The sequence below is a fragment of the Sarcophilus harrisii genome, chromosome 5 (assembly GCF_902635505.1).
Source record: "Sarcophilus harrisii chromosome 5, mSarHar1.11, whole genome shotgun sequence".
Classification (NCBI taxonomy): domain Eukaryota; kingdom Metazoa; phylum Chordata; class Mammalia; order Dasyuromorphia; family Dasyuridae; genus Sarcophilus; species Sarcophilus harrisii.
The window spans coordinates 211,265,284-211,279,474 of NC_045430.1; the positions used below are offsets into that span (position 1 = coordinate 211,265,284).

A 14,191-nucleotide genomic window follows, 5' to 3' on the forward strand; every position below is an offset into this window, starting at 1 on the left:
ATAGTTATAGGTATTTATGTAACCAAAAAAAACCTTCCTAAAACAGGCTTCCAGCCCATTTTTACTATATGAAAACATGGTTCCATAAGCATTTTGGTAAAAAACTTTCCTTGGCCTCCCACTGCCTATGAATCAAAGTTCAAGCTTCCCTGCATAGTAATAAGCTCTTCCACAGTCTGGCACCAAACTTTACTCATAGCACTCCTCTCCAAGAACTCTAGATTTCAGCCAAAACTGAATTAGTCATTTTGCACTTTGCCTCCTTCCAGGAAGTCTCCTTCAGTGGCCTCTGTGTCACTAATAGCTTTTTCCCTCCTTCAGACTCACATAAGTACTCTGCTTATATCTCTCTGATATACTTAGGTATCATTTTATATTACATCTATTTACAATAATAATTATTTGTAATAATACACTAGACTCCCACTAGACTGAAAGTTCCATGAGGTTGAGCACCAGATCTTTTCTAAATGTTGTATTTCTTTGGGGACCAAGTACAATGCTCTGCACTTAATAGATGGTTAATAAATGGCTATGGATGGGACTAAATTGTACAGATAACACCTTAGCTCATACACAAGCCTAGAATCTAGTACCTCCTTGCCTCCCAGTCTTATGTTATCCTTTATGCTTTGCTTCTGCCTCAAATAAAAAAAGCACCAAATTACAGGAAACAGAGCTACAAAGGATTCCTAAGAGATTACCCACTCCAACCTTCTTTTCTTAAAAATTAAAGACATATATTACTGGATCTGTATGCCAAAGAGACTGTAAAAGAGGGGAAAGGATCCACATATACAAAAATGTTTATAGCAGCTCTTTTTTGGTGGCAACTCAATTTACAGTGAGTGACTGCCCATCAATTGGGGAATGGCTGAGTAAGTTATAATATATGAATGTAAAGGGATATTATTGGAAAAGCCTGGAAAGACTTAATGAACTGATGCTAAATGAAGTGAGCAGAACCAAGAAAACATTGTACACAGTAACAGCAAAATTATGGGACAACCAACTATGATAGATTTAGCTCTTCTCACTAATACAGTGATCCAAGACAATTCTAACAGACGAGATAGAAAATATCTGCATCCATATCCAAAGAGAGAATTATGAAGACTAAATTGATCAAAGCATACTATTTCCATCTTTTTTTGTTTGCTTTTTCTTTCCTGTGTTGTTTCCCTTTTTGTTCTGATTTTTCTTTAACAACATGGTTAATATGGAAATATGTTTAAAATGGTTGTGTGTGTGTGTGTGTGTGTGTGTGTGTGTGTGTATCAAATTGTTTGCTGTCTTGGAGAAGAGGAGGTAAGGGAGAAAAAAATTTTAAATTCAAAATCTGATGAATGTTGAAAACTATCTTTACATGTAATTGAAAAAATAAAATACTATTGAAATTTTTAAAAAAGAAATGAAAAATATAGAAGAACATGAAAGAAGAGTGACTTGCCTAATGTCATACATGTAATAAGAAGCAAAGTGAAAAAGGGATGAAAAAACAGAATGAAGGAACAGAGAAATGAGAACTAGCATCATCTGAAAAAAGAAACAAAGATATTTGAAAGGCAAATGGTCTCTATGAACCACTGGAATAGAAATAGAAATGCAATGGGAGAAGCTGCCAGATACTTGGTTGCGTTTTCCCCTCATTGACTCCCTGAAGAAATTCTCAAGTTCGGGCTCCCAGACAGAGGCCCTGTGTTCTGTATGAACTCGGCTGTGTCCCTGGAAGGACCAGAAACTGGGTACAATAAAGCTGTTTTATGGTCCGTGACACTATTCCTACTCTATCATTTCTTTCTGGCCTTCATACATAAGCTCAATTCAAGAAGTGGGGTTTGAACTTGGGTGAAGGGAAGGCTTTGTCCCTTCATTTTAAGGAAAGGTTTGGTCTGCTTTGCTCCTCCTGGCCTTAGGAACTGGATGAGAGTAATGGAAAAAACACATCACCCACATAGAGTGTGTCTCTGCCTTGTATGGATGCTTTCCAGCATAACTAGTTTGCCCACAGTTCTGAATATTTACCAGTTCCTTACTATTAACTTTGTTGTGCTTTAAGTAAGTTTTTTACTTTTTAATTTATGCACGCATAAAGTTTTGCTTTGAGCTCCCCCCAAAATATGGGGGTCATAGATTTTGAATAACTAAGGACCTAATAAAACACAATGAACCAGGGAAATATAGAGAAGTTTCAGAATCATGTGGAGAGCCAGGTCCAGAGATTTATTGCTATAAATGTAGCATCTCAGTTTCATGATGGAGACAACAAAATTATAGAGCCTTTTTAACTCAAAATCTAAAGATCTCCTATTCATGTCGCCTAATTAGATTTGCAAATACCAACCCTCTGAAGTGGCAAATCTTCTAGAGTTCTCCTTATCTCCTCCCCACAAAAATAAATGTTTGTCAAGTCAAGAAATATTTATTTCATGTTTGATGATAAAGCAACATCCTAGGGACTATATAGTCTACAAAAGAAATCAAGATCCACAGCATAGCTGGAATGAGAAGACTCACAAATATGAATCAATTAGAAAATAGAAGAAAAAAACTTTTAAAAAAGAAAATAGAAGGAAAAACACAACATATATGTAACTATATGCAATATATTTAAATATAGAAGAAAACATTTTATTGTATGGTACTGACTCTAAATGTCTTAGAAGTTCAGAAAAGGGGATTCATTGTGACTTGGAGGAGTAAAGAAGATTTTTTGGAGACACTAGCACTGGTTGAGCTTTAGAGAAAATAATACAATTGGATATATCTTCCCTCTCAAGCATCTCAAGCATCTACTGCTGGAAGATATCCAGGCCAATTCAGTTCACAAAATACTTGTTAAACCCCTAATATATACAGTATACTATGTAAAGCAGTGGGGATAAAAAGACAAAATAAAAAGTCTTCTGCCTTCCACAAGCTTACATTTTACTAGAAAGGGACATAATGTAAACAGATAAGTATATCCATAATAATTTAGTGAGGGAAGGACCACAAACTGCTGTGATAAAGGAAAGGCTTTCATTTTGGAGATGGTATACAAGTTGAGTCTTGAAGAAAGCTAGGGATATTCCTAGAGAATGAAGATGAAGGTGTGGCACATTCCAGATCTGGAAGATATATCTACGTAAAAAGTCATGGAAGTGGAAGATAAATTTGCTTTCCTCTGATCATTCCTTTATTGGGAGTTTTCTGCAATTCAGCATCTTTTTCTATATTTGGATGAAGTGATAGATAATAATCTTTATAAAATATGTTGTTTTGACATTAAGCTGGAAGGGGCATCTAACATACTAATTAGATTTTGATAGATCAGAATGTTGGGCCAAACCAATAAGATAAAATTTAATAGTAGCATCCTACTATACTTGGACTCAAAATATCAGTGTTATAAAATGGAACAGGTAAAGATAATTATTTTGAATTTGAAGTCCAAAAATATTGGACTTCAAATTTTAATGGAAATTAACAGTTTGATGTTGCAGACAAAAAAAAACCCAATGAGGTCTTAAGTTTCATGAAGAAAGATGGTGTGAAAAGAAAGAAATTTAGAATATTCAGTGTTCTGCCCTGATCTGACTATTGATTGAGTGTTGACTCCAAACATAGTACTTTTCCGACATACCACACTGCTTTACCATCAAGTGGCAGTGGGGTTGGCAAAAAACGTTAGGTGCCAATTTACAGAAACATAAAAATATACTGTGTCTCATCCTTTTGAGAGCTTACACTTCTTTTGAAAGGACTAGATATGCATTGTGTGAAGCAATATGAGAATCATCAATGAACAAAGAAATGAAAAAATGTAACTATAATGTAATGAGGACATGTAATGTCCTCACTGGACAAAAAGAATTGAATAAAGAAGTGATGATGGCAATGGGGCTAATCAATGAAGGAAACAAGAATTAGTCTCTACTCCATAATTAGAGTTATAATCCAGTGGTTTTTATAGCTCTCTAATTCTAAAATAAGAAGGCAGAATATCATACTGCTAAATAATTAGCCTTTCATTTTAATTTTATTTTCTATTTTCTATTTCATTTTAAATTCTACTGGCATGATTGATTCTTCTTTTTCCCTGCTGTCATTGTTGACCCAATGACTAATAGTATATTGACATGCTTACAGTCCATACCCAGTCTTCAAAATCCCTTTACTTTGTTCTTGCTTAATCTTAGCCTTTGCTCCACTGACTAACCTCTGTAGACAAGAGTCCATGACTTTGGGTTGGATTCCCTGCAATGAGGAGTCCAAACAAGCTTTCATTCTTTGGTTGTCTTGTCAACAAAGTATTCAGAAAAAGAGGATGGGACTGGGGAGATATCATAACTGTCTATTCAGAGGAGGGATGGGGGTTGGCTAGGGTCTACTGCCAAAAGACTAATTTAATGGCAGAAACTTTTCCCCTCTCCCACATGCTGCTTGAAAAAGCTTGAATGTTTTAAGAAAGGTCAACCATAGAAGTAATCTGGTGGGCCAAGGGTACATTTGAAATGAACATATCACAAAGTGTATTTCTTAAACTCAATAGTTATTTCCAAATATCCTCAAATCATTTTCATCATTTTTTTCCCCTTGTGTATGTGGGAACTGGATTTATTCTAGCAGCACTGAGAATTCATACCCTCATAAATTCCATTACAGGAGACAAAAAAAATACTCTCCATGGCAACCTGCTACAAATTCAAATGCACAGAAAAAAAAACTCAGACACTGTGGGTCTGGCGTCGAATTGGGGGAAGGTCGAAATAAAAACAGGCAGAAATTTAGGTAGTAATAGCTGATCAGATGGTGGGATTTATTTGACAATGAATTTCCACAATGACACTTCATCTTGTTTTGCAGGGAGTGAGCACACTTAGTATTGGCAAATTAAGTATCTACAGGTTAATTAAGTGATAATTGGACAGATGCCCTGGGGCTCCCAGGTGAATATACCATGAAGCCAAAAGCAAAAGTAATTAATCCTTATGGCAGAATTCAAACAGTTGAAACACTGATGGACAATAATGATGTTTTTTATAAGAGGAATAACAGGAAATAAATAGCAAAGAAGCCTTTAACTACTCCAAAAGGTTCTGTTGCACCTATTTTTTTCACTTAACAAAGATTGATTGACTTGTTTCTTATCTGACATGGATCCCTTTGGAAAGCAACTCAAATAGTTTAACCTGTCCAGAGAGAGAGTCATGAGAGTCGTTCTCTCTGTCTCTGTCTCTGTCTCTCTCTCTCTGTGTCTTTCTCCTCTCTCCCTTTCTCTTTCTCTCTCTCTCTGGAGAGGCTGCTGACTGAGCAGAATTCCAATTCTTGGCTAAAAGTAGAGACTAGAAGATTATATCTGGAGGGAAAGAAAGGGAAGGTTTTTTTTTTTTTCTCTTTAGTTAAAACTAATTAGAATGGAATAATGTCCTTAAAATATGTGGGAGGCAGCATACTATAGTAAAAAGAACCTTGCATTTGGGGTCAGATACCCGTGTTTGAATGCCTGCTCTGCCAGTACCTGTGAGAGCTAAGTCAAGCCATTTAATCTTTGTGGGCCCCAATTTCCTCATCTGTAAAATGAGGGGGTTCTGCCAGATGCCTTTGTTGTCTTATCTAGCTTTAATGTGCCATGCTTCCAAAGGTCATACCAAAATGGAGGAGGAAGCAGATTTTAATATGTTCCTCCCAGTGGAAGGAAGTAAGGAAAGAAATAAGCATTTATTAAGCTCCTATTATGTGCTAAGCTTTTATTTCATATGATCTCATATTATCAGAGTAGACTTCCAGTTCTTCCACATCTGTTCAGTAATTTCTCAAACTTTTTCTTTAATCATTTGACCCACCTAAGAGTACCACAATCCTTCGCCCTGTGCCACTGCACCCCTATTGATTTCCTTCTCCTATGCTAAGAGCCCCCTCCAGAGCCCTAGATAGATGACTGAAAAGATATGGATAGTGAAAGGCATGAGGGCCTTCCTTGAAGGGAGGGACTACCTTTTACCTTTCCTTATCTGAGCTTAGTTAGTTCCTGGCACACAGAAAGCACTTAGTAAAGACTTTCTGACTGAGGGAGAAATGAGGTAACTGTGTGAATAGATTCTTCATTTGTTTCTAGACCTCATCAGAATTCTAACATCGTTATTCTTGTTGTTGTTATTATTATTTGGAGGGGACAGAGGAAAAGGAGGGCCAAGTCTCAGCTTAAAGGAACTTTTGAACTATATGAGAACTTGTTAATGATTTGATTAAGAATACATAGCCTTCCATTATAGATCAAATGCCTTGTAGTCTGTGATTTGTTCCCAAATGTATCTTTCCTATTTGGATTATTTGGTTTCTTCTGCTTTATTTATTCTTTGTAATAAGCCCCTGAAAGCAACTTAAACTGTGAGCTGATGAAAGAACAGTCTGTATCTTGAGCACATTAACACCCACAGATTGATGATCCAAAGGCCATTCTTAAGAGAGGAGGCGTGCATACAAGAGTAAAGCTAAGCCTCCTGAACCGATTTCTAAGAAAATCATAAACCAATGACCTGAGAAGCCAAATGGTTTTTGGCAGGCTTGAAAGAAAATTATCTAAAAGTTTCAAAGGGCTCACAACTCTCCCACACTAATCAGGGCCATGTGTCACTCTGGGCACCGGCAGTCAAAGAAATACACTAGAAAACATTCATTTTATTCAGTAAATGTTCTTTTAACACTCTATGTAACACTCTATACCCTGCCCTCACCTCGCTTATATTTTACAGATTTATTCATGTAAAGGAAAATAAAACTTTATTTTTTCACAAACCAGCCCATATAGAAACAAGTGCGAGAACTCACCTATAGCCATAAACTCATTTATAGATTAATTACTTCTTCCTGGCCTGCTAGCTAGTCGTTGTATATGAAATTTCTGACTCTTGTCTCTCTTGTACGTTTCTTCCTTATTTCTTGGAATTTCTACGCTTCTTTTAAGTTGTCACTTCTTCCAAAAAGCCAGTCCTGATTCCTTCAGTTGTTAGTCTTCTCAATAATTAAATTATTTTGGATTACTTTGTGTAAACTTCATATTTACTTCTCTATTTCCATGACCTACCTTCCTAGTAGAATGTAAGTACCTTGAGATCAGACTTTGTTTTACTTTTGTTGTTGTTCTATCCCTAGCCCTGGTTTAGTGCCTTTTACATATAAGGTGCCATAATAAATGTGGAATGGCATAGGTTTTCTCATGTTTGAGCTATCATTATTGTTAATGCCATCTGATTTTTAAAAAGCAAACACTTGAATACTTTAAAATCCAGACTAATGTTAGCATTTTCAAAGTAGTTAGTTACCTTGGGAGTATTCTCCATGAGCAGTTAGATGGACACAGTATATAAAATACTGGAGCTGAGTTATGAATTCTTGAGTTTGAATCCTGATTAAGTCACTCAACCTATCTGCCTCAATTTCCTCATCTGTGAAATGGGAATAATAATAATATCTACCTTGTAGGACTGTTGTATCAAATGAGAAAATATTTGTAAAGTGCTTTGCAAACCTTCAAATACTACATAAATTATATCTATATTTAAAATATTCTAACAACAATGCTGATAGTGCTCCAAATGTTGGTGGAAGAACTCTGCAAAAGTTTCTCTTTGGAAGGGCAGGTAGGTGGTGCAGTGGATAGAGCACCAGCTCTGAAGTCAGGAGGATCTGATTTCAAATCCAGCCTCAGACACTTAATACCTCCTATCTGTATGACCCTGGGCAAGTCACTTAATCCCAATTGCCTCAGGGGAAAAAAAGTCTCTCTTGAACTAACTTGCCAGCCATTTGACAGACTCAATTTCCTTCTTTTGCAATGTTGCTTGTTTTTTTTTTAACTAAAAAAATTAGTTTCACCCATATTATTCTCAACCTTTATCCTCCACATGGCTCCAAGTAACGTTGTGCTGTTTCCAAACATAAAACAAAACAAAAAGCCCTTTAGCACAGGAAGATATGCAGATGTTGAAGTAAAGGCAGAGGAGGTTTCCAAAAATGTTCTGAATGGTGGCAACATAATTGAAATCAGTCCATCCTCCCCAACATGATCACCTTGAAGAAGCCCCATTTGGGAGAATAAGTTCAGAGATGCTTTGATGGATCCACAACTTCACTGGTATGAGTCACCACCTTGAACAGAGTCCTATTCCAAAGCATCATCTCAGTACACAGGTGACCTTGGGTGTGTAAAGCCAGGAGCTTTCTAGCTGCAGAGGTTTTGCAGACCAGAGGTTTGGTAATAGTTTGTGTGTTTTCTGAGAATCACATGAGCAAAAGAGAAAGACATCCACCAGAGAGATGCGTTTTGGGGGATATAGCCAATCTTGCAGTCACAGTATAACACAGTCAGTATGGAACTACTCACCAGCACACCAGCAGCAGATTGGCTTCCCTGTGAACACAGAATCATCTAGGTCCTCATCATCAGGAGGATGGAAGAAATCCAACCCTGCCCCCCATCTGTCCTGAGAGTGAAAATTTCCTGTTCTTTAAGACTACGCTCGAGTGCCACCATTTACATGACATCTTTCCTGTCCTTCCTTCGCTATTATTTTGTCCGTACCTATGTCTGTATATGTTGTCTGCCCCACTTAAGACTATAAAAACATCCTGAGCATAGGTAGTATTTCACCTTTGTATCACTAGTGCCTAACAGAATAAATGACATTTACTAGTAGAAGCTTAACAAATGCTTTTGGTTGATTGATTTTCTCTATACAAAATGAATTAGTTTTTCTTTTCATGATAATCTTGGTAAGCTGTCTTCCCAGAAGGAGGATGTGGAGGCAGAAGAACTATATCCTGAGATCTGCCCTGCCTGGTATTCCTTCACATCAAACTGCTTAATCTAAGAACATAGAAAATATCCATTTCAGTTGCTACACCATGGGGGCCAGCTGCTTGAAAGGGAAGTTTTTTTTTTTCTAAAGCTCTAAAGGTCAGCAGTCTTTATCAGCGCTGTCTTAGTGCATTAATTTTTTTCTCACCTACCTCAAGGGCTATAATACACACAGTATTACATGTGAGTCACTGAGGCATATGTGTTTTAATGAGATAGTATTGACTTTTTAAAGAATAGTTACTCAGGGCTGCAGGCGCAGCTGAGTGAATTTTTTGTTGGATTTTTTTTAATTCCACTTGTTTCTGCACTGTGTTTCAGGCAGGGTTGAGTTCTTCTGAATTTACAAAGAGCCTTTGACATTGTTTTTTGTTCCTAGAACGAAATTTTCATCATGTATTTTTAGTGCTTCAATATAAATAGCACTGTATCTCCTAAGAAACACTTGGGACTGCTTTAACATGTGAAACTGCCTTATGCCCAAGTCCTTTTAGTACATCAGTAACTAAATCTCCTTGATAATAAAAATAGTAATTACAGCTCACATTTATATAGAACAATGTTTACAAATGCTTTCTTCATGACAACTCTGTAAAACAAATAGTACAGTGTCTTCTACATGGTAGTTAACTGGACTAAATACAAATATTGTTCTTCCTAGTGCACAGGTGGGACACCTAAGACCACCTAAGTGGTTTTGCACCTTGCTGGTGATCACTCAGCTAATAAAGAGTAGAAATAAAACTAGAATCTAGTCCACCTGAACCTTGGGTCAAATTGAGCCAAGCAGGTGCCTAATCCTACCATAGAGAAGTAATGTGACAGTGTGGTCCCATTATAGTTCATTTACATAATTTTTTACTGGAAGGGAAGTGTTCCAAATAGAACTTTTATGAAATGGGTCTATTAGTAAACAGAGTAGCAGAAATCTAGAGCTGGAAGGGCCTTCTTGGTTTTACAGATGAACAAAACTGATATCCCAGAAGATTAACAGATTTGCATCAGATCACACAAGTTTTAAGCATCAGAAACAGGATTTTACCCTAGACCCTTTACTCCAGAGTCCATGTTCTTTTTTTTTTCTATTGTCCTAACAACTGTCCTGCGATAACTTGACAAATACATTGATTTCTCAAAACTACTCCTTTAACTTTATTTGAGTGAAACGTAATTTTTTTTTCCCTAAAGAATTAGAGTCGATGTCTTAGATACAACATAACCTGCTTCATGGGTTTTGCTACTCTCTGAATATTAAGCTATCCCCTATCAGAAAAAAAAATTGAAAATATTCTAAGGATAATGCTTAGAACAATCTAAATATGACACACTTTGCTAAGTAACATACATGCCTGTTTACAAACTAGAAAAGGTTGAATGTTTAAATACTTAAATTTATAGTACTTCAACATTTGTATAACTTATTTGAGTTAAGAAAGAGGCAATGATAAATCTCAATGTCAGGAACTCAGTGCAAAGAAATCTTTCCACAAGACTCAGTTGTGGTGGATCACTTATCAATAAATAGAAAGTAAAAATTTTTTTTTGTTGTTTGTTTTTTAATGACTTCAGAGTATCAGAGTGGAGAATGCTGGATTTGGAGTTAGAGGCCCTAGCTTCAAAGCCTAGTTACTTCTACTTACTAATGCGATCCTAATGTCTGTGGGTCTCATCTATAAACTGAGGGGCTTGGACTAGATACTCTCTGAGGTCCCTTCTACCTCTGGATCTATAATACTATGACTCAGAAAATAAAATTTAAAAAATAAAACTATATTTCAGAAATTAAGGGAATCATAAATATACATGGTTCAATTATCTATGTGAGACACATTCACTCTACAGAACATACACAGGAGGTTTTTAATTCTAGGCTCATTTTCCCAATAACCTAAATCATCATGCTTTAGTCCAGCTAGAGTGAGTTAAGCGAATGCAACTCATTTTTAACTACATCAAACTAAGAAGGTTAAAATTCCTGGATGGATAAAAAGAAAAAAGAAGCCCATTTCAAAGTGTAATATAAAATGTCTAGATTATCTGCTGCCTGGGATACGATGTCATAGCTTCCCTTTTGTCACAGTGGATAACTCAGAATTGAGGCATTGGGTTACCACAGGAGGAATTCTGCACCAGAATAGTGATGGACCCTGTGCAAGGCACAAATCCTTTTGGCTTCAGTTTCCTTGCTGATAAACCAAAGGGGACAGATTTATTTCTAAATTTCCTTTCCACTACAAAATTCTATATCTGAAATACCAAAGAGCTCTGGTAAACATCTTTTATAGATTCTACACTAATTCAGGCACTTAACATATTAGGAAATGTTTCTATTAATAATAATCAGACAATGGGCATGATATATGACCTTTTCCACTACTATCTGATTAAAAAACAAAATATTACCCCAAAGTTTTTAAATGAAGATGATAAGAACCTTCTCCTCCCACAAGACAATTAATTAGGTTCTGTTCTGTAGGATGGTGGTTCCTTTAAAAGGATGGAATAAATATTTATATAGTACCTACTGTGTGTCTGGCACCATGCTAAGCACTTTTACAAATATTAGCTCAGCCATGAGAGTTAGGTGCTATTATTATCCCCATTTTATAGTTGAGAAAACTGAGGCAAATAAAAGTGAACTGTCTCAACCATAATCATACAACTAGTAAGAGTCTAATGCTGATGAAGTCAGGTTTTCTTGACTCCAGGCCTAGGACTGTATTTGTAGCTCCATCAGTTGCTTCTGCTCATATTTTTTTTTATTCCTTCCCTTCTTTCTCTGTTCACCTTTCACTGAAATACTGATTTAAAAACCCCAAAAACTATATGTGGTTCTTCTAGTTATAAGATACAAACCTACATATAAGTATAGTTATATACCTATAAGGTAATTTACCTCAAACCCTTCTCCTAAGGATGATTAGATAAGCCTCACAGCTGTGGCTGCCCGGTACCTACTTATAGGATATTCTTTTAGGGTGGAAACTAGAAAGATGAGCACAAAATTTGCTATTTTATTGTGGGGCAAAATAGTGGCTACTTTAAATAGCCCAGCTCAAGACTTGTGACGATTATAAGGTGAGATTGTACAATTCAGCAGCTTTAATCGCTCCTGGTTATTATGCAGGAGCATCTGCAGTACATCTGTACAGCATGTGCTGTTTTTCAAGAGGTTTATTATCCCACTGGGCATGTTAACTCTAAAGCTTAAAATGTGGTGAAGCTTTACAGTGCTTAAAAGTACCAGTGTTCTGCCTCCTGACCAGGAAACTCCAGCTTCCAGCAAGCCTTCCATCTTATTGAGATCCTTGTTCTCCTTTGAATTGACTAACATTTATAATTTCTATCTCTCTGTTTTTTTCTTTTGTATGTTTGGGTACCTGAATGTTAGGAAAGCAACAAGAACAGGATGTCATCATACCTGTCATGTCTTAGTGCCCTCATATCAACATACACAGTGGTTGGATCAGGTCCAGATGTTCCCTGTAAACAAGGACATGTTTTAGTTAATCAGAATTGTGAATGGAAAGGAGATTTCCCTATCAAGTAAGTGCTCTTTCTTTGTGCTCCCCATTTTACTTTTAAACTATTGGTGAGCCAATAAAATAAAAGCATGTAATGTAACTATCAATTAAGCTTACTTTTTGTAATGGCATGTTTACTCTAAGTTACCATCTATGATTAGAAAAAATGCATAAAACCATACCTACCCAGAGGCACCTGCTACCTTTGGGATAGATGATCAGAACTTCAAAGTGATTGGTCTCAAAAAGGAAACTTATCAACATAATTGTGGACATTTCAGAAGGCTTAATTCAAACGAGGTTATAGATTATGGAAATCATGTACCATAAGAGGCATGCCAAAAGTTTACCAAATAAAAGAAAGCGGGGACTATTTAAGAAAACATTTGGGTGATAGAAGCAAATTGTCAAGAATATGAAGCATGATTTGCTGAGAAATTCTCACTGCATGCACCAAAAAAGGTGTGTATTTAGAGCTCAAGATATTAATGCAGAACACATGGCATGAACTGACTTGGATTAAGGAAAAGATGTAAAAAGCAATTATTTTCTTCCTTCTAATCCTAGAACTCTGTGATCCAATATTCCTGCTGCTACTTTAAAAGCTGTTTTCTCAAGCTTTTCTGTGACAGAAGTTGTCTACATCAGCCCTAGTCAGCTGGATGGGACATTATGGTATCTAAATCAATTTTTTTCCTATATGATTGCCTTGTCCTGGTGCCTAGGAATGAATCCTCACTGTCTCTGTACCTGGACACTTCCTTTTTTCATTATTATTTGAATGTTCAACATTAAGTCCTTGCTATTTTGTTTTTACTCTCCAACTAGAAAGATACCTTGGCTAAATCCTGTTGCCTCTGACATTTTTCTGTGGCTCCATGAATCTCTGCAATAGCCACACTAAATAAAACAACATTGCACGAGACAGTAATTCCATTCAGTCTCACTAAGACAAGCCCGGATTCCACACAGGCACTAGGTAAGGCAATTTGTGTTATTTTGAAGGAGAAACATGGAATTTATTGAAGAAAAGTGGTAATGTTGAGGTGATATGAAACTGCTATGAATATTGTTTTAAAAATTGGGGATATTTAAATCAAAAAAAAGAATACTCGCGGTAAGGGAAAATATATGTCTTCAAGAATCTGAAAGATTGTCATATGGAAAAGAGGTTAGGCTTTTTCTGCTTCACCTTAGAAGGCAGAACAAGGACCAGCTGAGTAGAAATTAAAGGGTAACATATCAGCTAAATATTGAATGGAATATAATGTCTACAAGGGCAGCAAGTTTTCCATCAGTGGAGATCTTCAAGAGAAGGCTGGATAACCACTTATCTGATATAGGATAGATGGGATTCATTCTATGTGTGGAGATTAGGCTAGACCTTTGAGTTTAACTGTTCTTTGACTCCCATTCAGTACCAATTTTATGCCTGTAGAAATATCAGCTGGTATTTTAGTTGTAGAACTACACATTCTCTAGGGGGAAATCTAATTCCATACAAAAATAGACAAAGAAACTAAATTTCTTCATGAATTATTAACTCTATACTCTATTTACTTAACAATGTTTCTCATGGAGAACCAAACACCAAGACAGAGAAAGATCTAAGGAGCAGCACATGCAGGTTAGCCTTTAGAATGAAGATTACATTAATATACAGTATAAAGAGTGGTCTAATTGGCCAGGAGTCTTGGCAAATCTACTTAGATATACTCAGCTGTGTAACAGACTAGTGCCGAGTGGAGAACTAGTTAACATGTTTTAAGTAATGCAACATGTTTTATTGAATGTAGAATGGAACTGGGGGAGGAAAAGGTATTTC

The 14,191-nt window shown here is 36.3% G+C and overlaps 1 protein-coding gene across 8 annotated transcripts in view; it reads right to left on the reverse strand.

Annotated features, from left to right (window-relative positions):
- Positions 1–14,191, reverse strand: part of DIP2C (disco interacting protein 2 homolog C) — a 581,014-nt gene that overhangs the window by 42,922 nt on the left and 523,901 nt on the right. For all 8 annotated transcript variants that reach the window (XM_031939601.1, XM_012551185.3, XM_023505023.2 and 5 more), the window contains one exon: positions 12,264–12,325. In XM_031939601.1, coding sequence (XP_031795461.1) covers positions 12,264–12,325 — 62 coding nt within the window. The remainder of the gene's footprint in view (positions 1–12,263; positions 12,326–14,191) is intronic.